Source organism: Babylonia areolata, chromosome 19, assembly GCF_041734735.1.
Source record: "Babylonia areolata isolate BAREFJ2019XMU chromosome 19, ASM4173473v1, whole genome shotgun sequence".
Classification (NCBI taxonomy): domain Eukaryota; kingdom Metazoa; phylum Mollusca; class Gastropoda; order Neogastropoda; family Buccinidae; genus Babylonia; species Babylonia areolata.
The window spans coordinates 45,743,568-45,759,721 of NC_134894.1; the positions used below are offsets into that span (position 1 = coordinate 45,743,568).

Consider the following 16,154-nt stretch of genomic DNA (forward strand, 5'->3'; position numbering starts at 1 on the left):
AACTGGAATGTTGTAGATGCCCAATCGCACCAGGGGGTATCTTTGCTCCACTCGAGGGTCAACAGACAAAAGGTAAAATTTCACAAGTAACTTTCTGGGTTTGTCATGACCTCTAAAATATAGCCAGTTGACAACACAACTCCATCAATTAAAGCACAGTGTGATTCAGCCTCTGTTCTTTTTTTTTTTTTTTCTTTGAGAACTCAGAAAATCCACTTTAAAGAAGTGAAGGATAATGCCCTCTTTTGGCCAGATCTAGATCTGCTTCCTCTGTATCAGATCCTTGTGATGTTAAACTTGCATGCATAACAATTCAGCAGAGAGCAAAAAGAGATGATCAGCGAACTCCCAGTGCGAATCTGTACATGCAGTTCTGTATCATTGGCCTATCTCTCTCCTTATGTAATCAGAACTGTAAAACTCCACTGCCACATTATGTTTATCATATCTAATGTGTCAAGATGGCTTGTTACTCTTTAATGACGTCTTGATACAACTGAATCCCATTCTGAAACAATTGAAAACATACACACACGCACACACACACACACACACACACACACACACAAGAACAACAACAACAACAAAAAACAAACAGAACACACACACACGTCCCATGGGAAAAAGCATTTTCCTACATTGAATAATACTTCATGCACTAAAGCATATCCATTCAAACACTATTGTGTAAAAACTAACTTTATTGCTGCTTTTTTTTTATACTGACAGAGTGATAAGGTTCTGTAATTATCATCAATTTTACGCAGTTTTTGCAGGAACACAGGCTGTTTCAAGGGGTTGCATAGTAGCTCAAGGAGGCATCACTGAGTTCGGTCAAATCCATATACGCTACACCACATCTGCCAAGCAGATGCCTGACCAGCAGCATAACCCAACGCGCCTGGTCAGGCCTTGAGAATAAAATAAAGTAAAATAAAATATAAAATAAAATAAAACAAAATAAATAAAGTAAAAAATAACAAAAATAAGAAAATTAGATAAAATAATAAATAAATAAATAATATATATTTTTTTTTAATTGCATAATTGATGGTTACTGAAAAGTCTGAAAAGTTTACATACGGAAACTAGCCATATCGTAAAAGCAGCGCACTTTAAGAGCACTGTTATCAGACTTGAGAGTTTCAAAGAAAAACCTACATAGCCAATAAACCGTGTATTCCTATGATATAATTGATATACAATTCCGTGAAAACCCCACTTTTTTTTTTTTACTGGCTTTCGGTTCGAAGACACTTCCGGTACTAACCACCGTGTTCCACCAAGGTGCAGAAAGCAGTTAACGTGTTCAAACGCCGAAGGTCAAACGAAAAGAAACCATGAACGTTCTCGGCCCGGAAGCAAAGCAAAGAATATCTACTCTGGTTTCTGGACTCAGGGTTGCAGTTCAATGGGGATTCATACCAACAGTCCTGTATCTTGGTAAGTCGTGAGAGCCGACTCTGACTCTGAGACACTGAGATTGCATCAAATACTCGTGACTTCGAACGACTGACATCGTTCTTTTGCATCATGACGGACTGACACTAGGTTCAGTCACAACTATTGTTTTACAAGATCTCGCATTTGGTGTTGAAGCGTGTGCATGTGTATTAGGTGTAAGGGTTGGAGGGGGATCTGGTGGGCGCATGTTAAACATCCTCAAACCCCGCATATTTGGACGCTATTTGGACAAGTAGAAGTACTTTTGAACTTGAACTTGTGGTGCTTGAAGCCTTTTCTAAGGCCTGTTCACCGTCAGATTTGAACTACTATTTGCATGCATGGCGGTACAGGTCTTACAGTCCTACCTATCCATAGCAAGCAGGATTGTACAGTGTTGGTAGGTTTGTCCAGTGGGCATCCAGTCTGGTCTTAAAAGTGTTGACAGTTGGTGCTGTAACTACATAGTCTGGAACTAGGTTATTCCAGGTGTTGATGACACGTTCAGCAAAGTAGTTCTGATAAGCAAACAGTTATGCCCCTTATAGACTTTTAGGCAATTGCACCTTGTGTCCCCACCTTCCAGTAGTTGAAATTCTGGATTTTGTACTTTGTAGATGCCATGGATGTACTTATGTAGGTCTATCATATCACCATGGGCGCATCAATGCTCGAGACTGGGAGGCGAAGGGCAGCCAGGTGTTCTGGGTATGGTTTGTCTTTGAGATAGGACTAGAGTTTTGTTGTTCTGCATTGGACATTCTCTATTTCAGCACACGATGTTTTATGGTGGGGCTGCCAGACTGAGTACTCAAAACAGAGTTGTACTTGTAGCTTCTTCAAGTTAAATATGACGTTGGTTGCCAAACAATAAGGAGATACAGCAAGCTCGTTTTAAGTTTATTATCATTATTGTTTTTTGGGGTTTTTTAAGTGGACACAATGAAGTGAAACAATGGTCAAGACTAAATTTGACAAAGACTGAAAGAGTGACACTTGCATGAGTGCCCATGCATCATTTGCATGCATGAACACTCATGCAAACACACACATACACACACACACACACACACACACACACACACAAACTTGCATGGAAATGATGGATGGTGACACACATGCGTGCACACAAAAGACATAAAATGTATGGAAGCGTAGACATAAAATGTATGAAAGCGTGCACACACACACACACACACACAATCAACTGACACACAAAACCTAGTAATATAACTGCATACAGATCATTTGTAATACTTTCTCAGTCCAAGATTGAGTTATGTTTATAATTAGTATTACTAAAAAAAAATTATTAAAAAAAAAGAAAGATATTACACACACACATATATGATAACTTAATGATGCCGACAGTTGATCATGACTACATGATATGTGTATACTGAAACATGATGTAGGCAGGGGAATGTAAATAGACAGCTGGAGAGTTCCATACTTACCTGTATCATTGTATGACTTTCATTTCACTGTTAGTGTTAGTTACAGAGGTGCATCACATGGTCTGTGCTTTTGAAGCTGATTGGCTGTCTTAAGTTGCGAGAGCAACAAGGGTGATTTGAGAGAGGCACAACATTCGAAATTGCAGGCTTTTTTTTTTTTTCAACATTTTTTAATCATAATTTTTTTTTGTGTTTTTTTGTTGTTGTTGTTTTTTTTATTGTGCATAGCAGCATACAATCACAATGGCATTCATTTTAACGAGTTGGGTTGTAGCAATGTAAGCTATCAACTGAAGAAACAGGACAGTACATACCACATGTTTGCTGCTTTTGCCTATGTTGATTGCTTTTGGCATTGCTCGTGATTTTGAGTTAAAGTTATTTGTTAAACGCGCAACATCCAAGATCGCCACGTAACTCTCCAGTGGTCTGTTTTCATTGTCACTCACTGACTGACAGCAAGAATATTAAACAATCTATTGGATGATGGAAATTATGAGTGTCAAATTATTGGAACTGGAAGTTATGGAACTTAACATAACTTTATGACAAAAATTTGTTTAATTTCCATGTTTACACTGTATACATTGTCACATCAAGGAATTTATTGTTGTTGACATATGTGTTTAATTTATGTATAAATTTATGAATATCAAATAAAAATGAAATATTAATGGTAATGATAAGTCCTTCAGGATCTTATAAAACATGAAAACCACACTGCTACTTCATCATTTCATGGAATAAGATACAAATATATATGTGTCGAATGGAATAAATATTGTTGATATACTCTCTAATTATCAAATCATATCTTACTGTTGTGTATAATATCAAATTGAAAATTAATTATAAATGTTTTTCCTACAGGTTTCAAGAAAGGCGCCGATGAAGGTCAGCCACCTCTGAGTTTACTCAGGTAAGTACTAAAGTAGTGACTTCATTTTGATGATCACATTTATATTCTTTTATTGATTCTTTTGTGTCTGAATTTTGTAATTAAAAAAAGAAAAAAAGGGAAATAAATCTGTACAATATAATAGTTTTTAATACATATATCTACTGTTTCTGTTGTTTAGGATGAAACACGCTTCTCTTGAAAATATATGAATAAACGAAAAACAAGAGGATAACTACTGCTGTAACACAAAGTGTCAGTTTTTATTCTTGGTGAAGCTGGAATAATATTCAAAGTCTTCAAATATTAATCCATTCAGTGCCGGAGAATTTTGTATAAAAAAAAAAAGTACTCTCCCATCGCAGGGAATTCTGATGATTGAGGGGTAACTAAAAAAAAATTTTTTTTTCAATTGTAACCAAAAAAATAAAAAAAAAAAAAAAAAAATTTTTTAAAATCTAGCTGAGCACAAAAAGTAAAGGAGATACAGAAAGAAAGTCAGTGTTTTTATAACTGGGGAAATGAATGAGGAATCTGAATCCGGGCTTCTTACACATTTAATTAAATTGATCTTAAATAACTGTTACAGTATTAGGCATAATTAAAAAAGTGAAGATGATACACTCATTGAATTTTTGTCAGACTGAGAGAGTCTAAAGGGAAACAACCTAAATTGATGCACCAAACTGGTTGAATGTTTTGGAGTAAGATTGTGTCCCTTCAGTTCACTTTGCAGTTTCTTCAATGTGTGACTGAGGCAGTGATCTCAGTGATGGTGAGAAGAGATGGGAAACTTCAGAGTAACTCTGCTTGAGCTGTGTGAACTGCCTGTGTAAACACTGTGCCTCCTAGCGTGCCTGTTTGTTGAGGACGAAGGATGGCAAACAAAAAGGTTTCAGAGGGGTGTTTTGGGGGTGGTTGCTTTTTTTTTTTTTCCCCTTCAAGTTTTATTGCTCATGTTTGTTGACTTCTTCAGTCGGTTGAAACAAGTTCTTTAAGATGTTTTCTTCATTTTCAGTAGTTTCATTGTTGGAATCAAGGTGGATGAAAATATTGAAAAGACTTTCACTTTGAGATGGAGAACTTTGATAACTGGTGGGGAAATTGTGAAACACATTTTGATTTCTTGGAGGTTTTATCCCAATATTTTTGGTATTAAGTGAGGATATATATATATATATATATATATATATATATATATATATATATGTATGTATGTGCTATATGAATTATAACCCTTTTTTGTTTTGAAGAAAGAAAAAAAAAATCGGCTTTTGTTGCATTAATTTGAAGGGTTGAAAAAAAAAGTCAGCTCTGAAGAGTGAGGTGGTTGTGCTCAGTGATATGATACATGTAGCATGAATCTTTTGTCATGATCTTTAAACATGTTTCATGTGTGCTTGATTCAAGTTTTTTAAGGTCAGCCATCACCAACCACATTTACCATTTACTACATTAGAAACTGGCAGTGGAAGCAAGAATCCGAAACCAACAAAAAAAAAAAAAAAAAGGAGTCATAAAGTAAACTTTATTAATCTTAAATCAGGTCCAAGCTTTAAAAAGTCTGTTTTTCTTATTTTCTATATCGCCTGGGGCAGAAAGCCATTTTATTCAGTAATTGATAATTCTATGACTTAGCATTTGAAAGTAATGTGAAATGTGTGCACCACTCTCATACAATATTTTAAAGATTTAAACAACATTCAACAGCTGTAGAATTATTGTAATCAGTATTAAATATTTTGTTGGGTTGCACAGGGGCATGTACATACAATGCATGTATGTGTACAGGTGGGGACTCCTTTTTTCTGTTCCTCATGTAATACATGTATTTCTGTATGTACAAATTGATGACATTGCATATTTGCAGGCACACATACATGTAATTACAAAAATGCATGCTTCTGTAGAGTTAGTCTCTGTGTATCCTAACACATTTCCATGCACAGTTGCACACACACATAATGACTCTGAGACACACATCAACATACACACACAAGACATGTACACACTTGGATAGAGGTAGATAAAACACTTCATCAGTCTCATGCTCCCCACTTCCCCAAATGCATACCACTTCCCCCCACTCCTTCCTCCAAGAACACACACAAATACACAAGACTGTGTGACACGCACAAACACACTTCCACACTTGCTACTAATACTAGTCTTACTCTCGTCCTAGTCATACCCTCTTTCCCTGCTTTTTAGAGAGAGACAAGGAGAGAGTCATGATTCAGAGACTAAAAAACAATTTTTACTGAAAAGAGAGAAAAAAAAAAAAAGTTGAAGATGACTCGTGTCATCATGGAGTGAAATTGAAAAGCCGGAACATGATTCAGCTGTCTTGACTAAAAGCAGATAAAGGAAAATGTGGGCAGAGTTAATGTCCTCGTACAGGCAGACGGACATGGACTGCACCATGCTGTCTGACCTAGCTCCTGCCTGTTTCTGTACACTCCCAGTTTCCCAAAGCAAATAAAAAATAAAGCTGTGCAAAGGAGCAAGCTGTGTCTGGTTGTCAGACACCGACATTGAGACTGACACAGACCAGGATGTGAAAGGAGAGGAGGAGGTAGGACAATCAAGTGGAGGAGAGGAGAGAGAAAATATAGATAAGGTGGTGGTGGGAAGTTGTGTGTGTGTGTGTTAAACAGAGAAATGTTTAAAAACCAGTGTCTCATATCCTCCCGGGTCTGTCAGCTTTCTCTTTTTCCCTCCAAAACCAATTTTGTTTGCTTTTTGTTTTCCGTTATGTTTAATTGTTTGAAGCCAGCATGTTTCATAGAATGAGCATAACTATTAACATTAACAGCATCTGCTTGCACCATTGTTTTTTTGTTTTTTTTGTTTTTGTTTTTTTAAAGAATAAAAAAGAATGATGCCATGTTCATTGGGAAAAGTCAATAATGACTTTTTAATTGGCTGACACCATCATTAATGTAGGCAGGCACTAAAAGTGAAACACCTACTGTTTTCAGTTCTGCCCCTGATTCTAGTGTATGTCATAAGAATAGAGCAAGTCAAGAAATAAAGAAAGGAGATATCTAAACATTAAAACCCCACTGTTACTGTTAGGATAATATTTGTTAGTTTCAGCATTATGACTGCACTGAAATAAAAACTATTAAAAAAAAAAAGTGTTAGTGTTAACATGGTGTTAGTATCAGTCAGTGTTAAGACTGCATTATTCAGTGGTGTAATGAATGACTTTTTTTTCTGTTTCAGTTTGTTGTGGCAGTAGATGTCGGGAGGACAGTAGCGAGAAACTGGATCAAACATGTTGACGAACTGAACCAGAAATGAGTCTCACCAAAGAAAGAGAACTGGAGGAGAAACCTGTGGGAGTGTATATATGCAGTCTCCATCAAGTGCATGCTTGTCATAAACATCAACACAGCAATATGAATTACATGTGATGAAAACACCAGGAGATTTGAGATACATACACATGTGTGCAATTTAGATAGGAGTTGCATAGCGGCTGTGTCATCAAAGAGCTTCACCTAGCATGATGCTAGTTCTTTTTCGAAAACACAAACAAACAAAAACGCCGCTACATTACTATTTTTGGAGTAAATCAAAAACTAAACAATGATGATAACTGGATACTAAAAGTAGAAGACTTTAGATTGTTTTGGAGTGTTTATAGAATTAGAAGAGTTGGATCTGTGACCATCCAACTAAGCATTGTTTCTTTTATTATTATTATAAGTGTACTATTGTTTAATGCTTACAAAGATTGAACAATGCTTATATAAAAAATTAAAAAATAAGAGAGAGAGAGAAAGAACCCAGTGCTTGTTTAAAAGGAATTTTTTTTTTTTTTTAAAGAGAAAAAGATCCAGTTAACCACACTCTTAGTCTTGAACTGTCAGATGTGTATGTTAGGGAGCTTGTATGAGAGATACTTCTATGGAAAGTTAAGTTATTGTTGTTGTTTTTAGCTGAGGCTTAAGTTACAGCTCAAGTCAGTGTTCTTACTCAACATATTGTTTCAGTTCAGCTGTTGTTCTTTGAATGCTGGTGTGTCTGAATGTGTATGGAATATCAGTAGAATTTTGCATTTAAGATGGATGGTTTCCTGAGTGAGTGGTTTCAGTATGTTTGAATTTGAATACCAATTAAAAAGAAAAAGAAAAAAAGTCAACTGTTGAGAACATCTTGTTTGTAAAGACAGAAGAATGAATGTATTGCATTATGTACACATTCATGTTTGTGCAACACACACACACACACACACACACACACACACACACACACAGAATGAAAACGAAAGTAAGGCTGTTTAAAAAAAAAAAAAAAAGTCTTTATTTACCAGCTCATTAATTACTTATTACTAATTCAATTGTTATTTTCATCGAAACTCAGACAGTTCTTATAAATCAAGACTTAATGTATCATTCTTTTTACTCCTTATCCAACAATTACAATGTTTTAAACAATTTTTACATGTATTTGATTTTTCCAATATATTCTAAACAAAATAAATATTAATATTATTTGACGTACCCTACTATTTTGTATTATTTTACTTGCATGAATTTACACAGATATCATTCCCCCTCCTCCAAGTACTGTGCTCGAGCATTTTTTTTGTTTTTGTTGCTTATTTCAATTTTATTTTTTTTAATTTTAAGTTCAGCATTTCATTTTCAGTGTATTTCTGTCATTCTTTCTGCCCCATTCTCTCAGAGTTTGTGAAGGACAGAATATTTGTTAACGACACAGTTGTAGTCAGCAAGCCATCTTGCATTAAAGGTAAATAAATAATGATTGGAATGAAATAATAATAGTTCATTTCTCGTCAGTGCAGTGTCCTCTGCAGTGATCTCCAGTAATTGCAATATATGTCTTTATATTAATGTAAGGACAGGATATGGGTATTAAGAACATCAGCAAAAAGTACAGGGAACTTGGGACTGAATAAATCTTCACAAAGTTATGGCATTGCTTAATTTAAAATAAAATAAATGCCAGTTTATGACTCGTTAGACCTGTTTATGCAGGCTACAATTTTGGCATGATTTCTGAGCTTTATTCAGATTAATATATGATATATGCATTTAGCAACCATGATTTTAAACATCTAGCTGCTGCTATTAGTTTTGAACACCTCGCTTGAATACAATTTTGATCAGTCACAAATGACAATTTGAGAATTAAGGCTGACAAGAGAATTTCATTTTAATCATGTGAGGAGAACCAACTTGCTCATTCTTCGGTTTTGTAAAATGTTAACCAATGTTGAGCAGAAAAGATCTTGAAACTGAGTCTGATAATGTGCATAGAAATTAGAATGAAATTCTTTGCTTGTATGCAATTGCAAATCAATGGTTTGATAATTGTACATGAACTTGTGGCCATTCCTTTAGCAATCTGACAAATGACTATGTCAACATGTGTGGCATCATTGTCAGTCTCACACATAGACTGTGTGCGCTCTTGCATTCACACATGTATACACACACCCACACACACTTATGGCATGATATATTAATGTAATATTGAAATACTGCACACCAGTTCATTTTTACCCAGCACACTTGCTCATTGTCTCCTTTTGTTTTATCATCATGTACACTCACATACACATACACTCGCATGCAGACATGCATGTACACAGGCAAGCACATGTGCACGCATGCACACACACACAAACAAACACACACACAAAAGTGAAAACGCACACATACATATAAATATATGTTATACCATTCCAATAATTATTACTACTTTCACATTTTACCAATCTGACAAAATTGCTTTTATCAAGAGGAAGCAGAGCAGTTCCAATACTTCATTGTCATCTGCTGTCCTGATAGTTCTTTTTTTTTATTTAATCCGCTGTCCTAATACTTCATTGTTAATTGCTGTCCCAATATTTCATTATTTGCTGTCCCAATACTCCATTGTTCCCTGCTGTCCTGATACTTCATTGTTGTCTGTTGTCCCAATACTTTATTGTTATCTGATATCCCAATAGTTTATTGTTGTCTTTGCCCCAGTAGTTTATTATTAACTGTTTGTCTTAAGACTTAATTGTTGTTATCTGCTGTTCCAGATTTTAATTGTTATCTGTGTACCAATACTTCATTCTTACCTGCTGCCCCAATCTTCTTTGTTATCCACTGTTCTAATACTCCATTGTTATCTGCTGTCCCAATACTCTATTGTTAATTTCTGCCCCAACACTGTTTTTATATGCTGCCCCAATACTCCATTGTCATGTGCTGTCCCAGTACTCCATTCTTATATGCTGTCCCAGTACTCATTGTTATCTACTGTCCCAATTCTCCATTGTTATCTGCTGTCCCAATATTTCATTGCTATCTGCTGTTCCAACACTCCATTGTTATCTGCTGTCCCAATATTTCACTCTAATCTGTGTCCCAGTACTTCTTTGTTATCCTCTGTCTCAATACTCCATTGTTAGCTGCTGTTCCAATACTTCATCAATAACTCAAAATCCGCTCTTTAACTTTCTCCGGCAGTGGCAGCTGTGCCACCTTGAGAGCAGGTTGCTGGTGAAGGCTGCGGCGTGTGTTGATAAGACAGGTGTTCAACAACGTGTCCACCTGACTGCCTTCCCTCCACTTGTTCTGAAGAAGAGACGTGAAAAGCGCAACTGCAGGTTTTCGACTGAGTGCGTCGGGGTCGTAGTGGTTGTGCAGCACGTGGAGCGTGGAGAAAAGCTTTTGCCGAGGAAATACCTGATGTCCTACAAGAAAGGACACACAGTCTGATCGGTTGTTGAACAAGGCGATCTCAAGAGTAGAGTGACCACGAGGATCGGGAGACCAACAGTCTCCGCCAGCATGAAACAAGACCTCCAGGCAGACACTGTGTCCGTACTGGGCAGCGTAATGAGCCGCAGAACACCGCTGACGATTTCTAACATCTAAATCGACATTGGTGGTCCGGATGAGGTACGAGAGGAAACGGGCACTGCCCTGACAGCAGGCTTCATGGACCACTGTCGATCCTTTGGGGTTAGGGCACGTGACGTCCATCCCGTGGCACATGAGGATTTTCAGGATGTCCAGGTGGTCCATGGCGAGGGCGATGAGAAAGGCACGGGTTTTGTGCCAGGCTGAGGACAGGTTGGCGCCGTGTTCCAGCAGGAGGGACACCACCTCTGGCTTCCTGTTCCTGGCCGCCGCCGCCAGAGCGTTCAGGCCGTCTGAGTTGGACACATTGACTGAGGCCCCCTCGGAGATCAACAGCTGGATCAGTTCAAGGGAGGCGTTGTTGCTGAAACACATAGGCCTCAGTTGATTGCAGTACAGGCCAAACAAACACCAGTGATGGAACACACATGACTTGGATAATTGCAGCATAGACACACAAAAGAAGAAACCACCTTTCTAATCAAGATTTTGTCTTTAAAATGATGCAGAATAGTCAGTATCATGAATATGAATACAAATGTGTCGACTCAAGTCACCATATCTTTTTGTTTACTTTTGTATGATTGAGGCCTGTAAACACATTGAGGGGCTCTGTAATTGACAGACTGAATGGATGCTTCATTGCAGACGATTTTTTAGACATGGGAAGATGGCTTCATTGAATCTGTATAAAAATGAAGTTTGATAATCCTCAAAAGAGAGTTGAAAACCACAGAAATTGGTCTTGATGTCTACTGATGTTATATAATTCAAATATGCACAACAGTTGCCGTTAGAATAGGAGTTAGAACTATTGTTCGCTTTTTAAACTTCATGAACGAACTTGTCATTTTCTGTCACCGGTTCTTGGTTACTGAAACCTTGTGTTCACAACCTTGAAATCAAAATTTTTAATTGTCTTTTTTCCTCCTCAGTCCGATCTGTTCAGATGGGTGGACTACAAACCGAATGAAATCACCATCATCATTACTGCAGTTATTATTGCTGTTATATCACCATCATCATTATTACAATACTACCCCATCCCCCGGCCCTATCTCCCACGCCATCTCGTGTGTATAACACATGCAAAAGAAATTCGCAATAGCCCGTTATCCACATCAGTTGAGCTAGGGAAACGCGAACTCACCAAGCCATGCAACCCCAGAAAACAGTTTGGCTGCGTATATGGCAGGGTATCAAAAAAGTCATACATGTAGTAATAAACCCTTCTTGTAGAGTGAGTGAACATGGGAGTTGCAGTATATGAATGCATTTATAAAGAAATAACAAAAGAAAGGAGGAAAAACAACTGACCTGACGGCCAGGTAGAGAGGGGACGTGGAGTTAACATGGCAGTTGCAGTCTGTGAATGCAAAAAGAAAGAACGAAAAAAATAAGAAAGAAATAAACAACTGATCTGACGGCCAGGTAGAGAGGGGACGTGGAGTTAACATGGCAGTTGCAGTCTGTGAATGCAAAAAAGAAAGAACAAAAGAAAGAAAGAAGAAACAACTGACCTGACGGCCAGGTAGAGAGGGGACGTGAGTCTGTGAATGCAAAAAGAAAGAACATAAGAAAGAAAAGAAAAAAATAAACGAACGAACCTGACGGCCAGGAAGAGAGGGGAGGTGGAGTTGACGTCAGGCCTGGCCCCGGCTTGCAGCAGCAGGGAACACATCTCCAGACAGTCGCTGCTGGCGGCGTAGGCCAGCGCCGTGTAGTTGGCGTAGTCGGCCTTGTCCAGGTTCACGGCGCGCGGGAACCGCCTCAGGATGGTGCGCACAGTGTCCCTGTCGTCGGCCTTGACCGCGTAGATGAGACACGTGCTGCTGTACCTGTCCGTGGCGTTGATGTCGCACCGCTGGGTGTGCAAGAGGGCGTCCAGGGCGCCGCGGTTACTTGTCTTGACGGCCCGCAGCAGGGGTGTGTCGCTGGAGGCGCCGCCGTACAGCATGGACATGTCGAAGCCGTTCTTCTCCAGGACCTGGAGCAGCTCTCGACAAGAGTCTCTCGCCGCCTCCTCCGTGGGCAAGGCGTCTAGAATAGTGTGCAGGACTGTGGGGTCATCGTGTCTGGAGGTGGACGTCGTGGGTGTCGTTCTGGAGTCGACGCGGTCGCAGTCGTCGAGGATCTTGTATACGAAGTGGAGGAGTTTGTGGAGCTGGTCGCGGGTTTGACACTCCTGGTGGAGGATTTCTTGCAGCCTGTAGCGCACGCCATGCTTGTGGCTGGTCAGTCTGTGTTTTGGAGTGCTGGGCTGGAAGGTTCCATGGTTCCCATCTCCTTCTTCCTTCACGCTCTTCGACAGTGGTTTTCGCTGGCTCTTGTCTGCTGTCAGAACACACACACGTACACACATGTATACAAACAAAGTAAATGAAACTGATGACTTACACACATCATGAAACAAAGACTTTTGTGACAAATGATATTGAAATCACTGCTGAAAAAAAGCCTAATAGGTATACTCAATATTTCCGTTTTCATATTCTTTCTTCTTCTCTTTTTCTCGACAAATCATAAAATGATAAACATTCACACGGGTTTCTTCCTGACAAGTAAAGCAGCAAGTGCCTGTCAAGGCTTAACAGCTGCTTTGATGAAATTACCTTTCTTTATAATTTTTTTAAGAAAAAAAAGAAAAGGAAAAGAAAACAAGGGAATATAGAAAAAGCCACAAGGAAAAGCAAGAACCAGGACCTTTGATAATCCACAGCGCAAATGCTCACGCTTTTCTATCGTTCAACAGACCAGACACAAAGGCCATCATTGGAGTTTCAGTCATAGTAGGACCAAAGATTATGTCAAGAAAGAAGAAAGAAAGAAAGGAGAAGGTGGCAGAAACAAAACATCCTTAAAAGGCAGAGACAAGTGAAACAAACACAACACAAAGAAGTATCACTCATATCAGTCCTGATTTTACACGGGCCAAATAAGAAAAGAGAAAATATGAACTAAGGTGAGAAAAAACTGGAACATAGAAATTTTGTTACTAGGGGATTGTTCTACAAGCTGTACAAAAAAAGCAAAACAAACTTTCTCAAAATACCTCAGCCCGTCTTTGCTTCTGGGTACGTTCAAGAGCATATAATAATAAAGATTCTCTGATAGCGTAAGACTGACTCCGTTATAGATGAAAAATGATATATAAACAGAAACAGCATAATCTAAATCAAGAAATCTTCTCCTTCTCCTTCTTCTTAAGTCTGCGAAGAGTCGTTTGTGTGCCACACTGGAGAACTGTTCTCCAGGTCTGTCGGTTGTGACTCAAAGCCTGTATGGGTCTCTGCAAACGGTTTTCTCGCCCAGAATCCCGAAATCGCATACTTCAGATCCACGTACCTTAATTACGTGTCGTCTCAGAAAATCCCCATGATATCGGTCAACCTGCAAAGCCCCACCCATGCGTGTTCCTTGTGTTGCAATTCCATGGGATACTTGTGCCACAGTATCAAAACCAAAGGGCCACCAGATAAGATACGGCCTGTAATTCTGCTGTGTCACCTCTGTGTTGTTCAGTCAGTGGCACTTGTATTGAGTCAACATACAGAGCAAGCACACAACTCACTTAGCACAAGTCCTTCACTCGCGATTGCTTAATCTTCCCATTGAGCTTAGAGTACACCCAGCTGAATCAGATCAAGCCAGTCAAGGGCCGAAAATATCCCATAGGGGTGTGTTTCTGAACCGGCCTTTAGCAGTTCATCGCAATAAATTAAGTCAGTCGAGTCCGAGTCGAATCGAGTCACACAAAATATCATCCCTGAACATGTCCTTACCTGTGATGTCATGAACCACTACATCTACCTTGTCAGCAAAGGGAAACGAGCTGCCTTGAGCATATTACAATTATTATATAAGTTTGAAAGTAATTAATTCTGTTAGATTGTTTTTTTGTTTTTTTAATTGTTTGATGTTCAAGCCCAGCCTGCAGTCCAGTACGGTGCTATTTGGGGGTTGGAAAAAGGGTACGAGATAGAAAAACTACATTTGTTTGCTATGAAAAGGTTTTTGCAGGTGGACAGAAGAACGCCAAATGACTTAGTTTACGGTGAACTTGGTAGGTACCGGATTTATATTAATTCGTATGTAAAATGCATTACGTATTGGTTAAAACTGGTTCAAATGAATGGATGCAGATTGCCTGCTCAAGCTTATTGAGTGTTATTTGATTTGGATGTCAGGGGAAGGGTAACATGGGTAACTAGCATTCGAAAATGTTTATGTAGTAATGGTTTTGCCTTTGTATGGCTTAATCAAGGGGTTGGGTGTGTTCATGATTTTCTTGTTTGCTTTAAACAGCGTATGGTCGACCGTAGATGGCAGGAGTGGAACGACCATGTACAAAATAGTGAAATATTTTCTTTGTTCAGAATGTTTAAAAGCAATCATTTCACAGAACCATATATATATATATTTAGCAAAGAATATTAACCGACTCACTAGATGTGCTTTAACAAGGTTTCGTTTTGGTGTATCTGATATGAATGTGCACAGTAAAAGATACAAGACCAGCAATGTAAACGATATGGTATGTCCGTTATGTAGATCTGCAAAAGAAGTCCATTTCGTATTATGTTGTCCTGTATTAGATGACTTGAGACGAAGATATATTCCGTTGAGATACTATAGCAGGCCAAGTAATTTTTGGTTAGTATTACTTCTGTCTTCTACAAATGATATCGTTTTTTCGAATCTTGCCATATTTATCTATAAGTCATTAAAACGACATCGTTTCCTGATTGGTTAAACAGAACAGAGCTTTGTTTGAGCATACATGTTGTAAGATTATATCCTTATGCAAATCTGTTCTTACAAAATATGTAATCACCCCATCAAATGGGGCCATGGCCTTATTGAATAAACTTTCGTTTCGTTTCGTTTCGTCTTCGTGAAGCACTACATCCCAGAACTCTTCAAACACGGTTCAAAACATTTTTAATCACCAAAAAGTTAATACATGATTTTTTTGGTTTGATTATCAAACAGTCCAATAAGCAAGTAGGGTACTTATAGAAATCAGTAGGGTTTGCTTTTCTTTTTCCTATTCATCTAAAAATCAAGAATGACAACATTATCTATGTGTTAAAAAATCAACACACACACGCACACACAAATAACACACACACACACACACACACACACACACACACACACACATATATATATACATACATACATATAGATATATATACTCGGGCCACATTTTTCATATTCAGCTTATCATCCCCGCCTTCCCCGTCCCCCCCTCCCCCATCCCCCCTTCCCACTTCCCAACATACACACACACTTTTTTTCGTCTGATTGTGAACAGACGTAAAACTGATCAAAACACACACACACACACACACACACACACACAAGCTCCACAACTGTGACATGCCGCTGTCACCGATGTTTTGTTGTTGTTGTTGTTGTTGTTGTTTTTAAACAAACACAACGACGCAATTGTCAGCATACACT

At 38.4% G+C, this 16,154-nt stretch overlaps 2 protein-coding genes across 3 annotated transcripts in view; one reads left to right on the forward strand and one right to left on the reverse strand.

Annotated features, from left to right (window-relative positions):
* Nucleotides 1–1,257: 1,257 nt before the first annotated feature.
* Nucleotides 1,258–7,622, forward strand: LOC143293769 (mitochondrial import receptor subunit TOM7 homolog). Its single transcript, XM_076604996.1, has 3 exons — nt 1,258–1,443; nt 3,771–3,819; nt 7,027–7,622. The coding sequence occupies exons 1-3, from the start codon at nt 1,341–1,343 to the stop codon at nt 7,040–7,042; spliced, it is 168 nt and encodes a 55-aa protein (XP_076461111.1). The 5' UTR covers nt 1,258–1,340; the 3' UTR covers nt 7,043–7,622.
* LOC143293768 (ankyrin repeat domain-containing protein 16-like) overlaps nt 7,498–16,154 on the reverse strand; it is a 10,515-nt gene continuing 1,858 nt past the window's right edge. Inside the window, exons 2-3 of one of the 2 annotated variants that reach the window (XM_076604994.1) lie at nt 12,296–13,022; nt 7,498–11,052 (exon numbers count right to left, since the gene is read on the reverse strand). In XM_076604994.1, coding sequence (XP_076461109.1) covers nt 10,254–11,052; nt 12,296–13,022 — 1,526 coding nt within the window. In that variant the 3' untranslated portion in view covers nt 7,498–10,253. The remainder of the gene's footprint in view (nt 11,053–12,295; nt 13,023–16,154) is intronic. The other variant, XM_076604995.1, reaches the window with a different exon arrangement.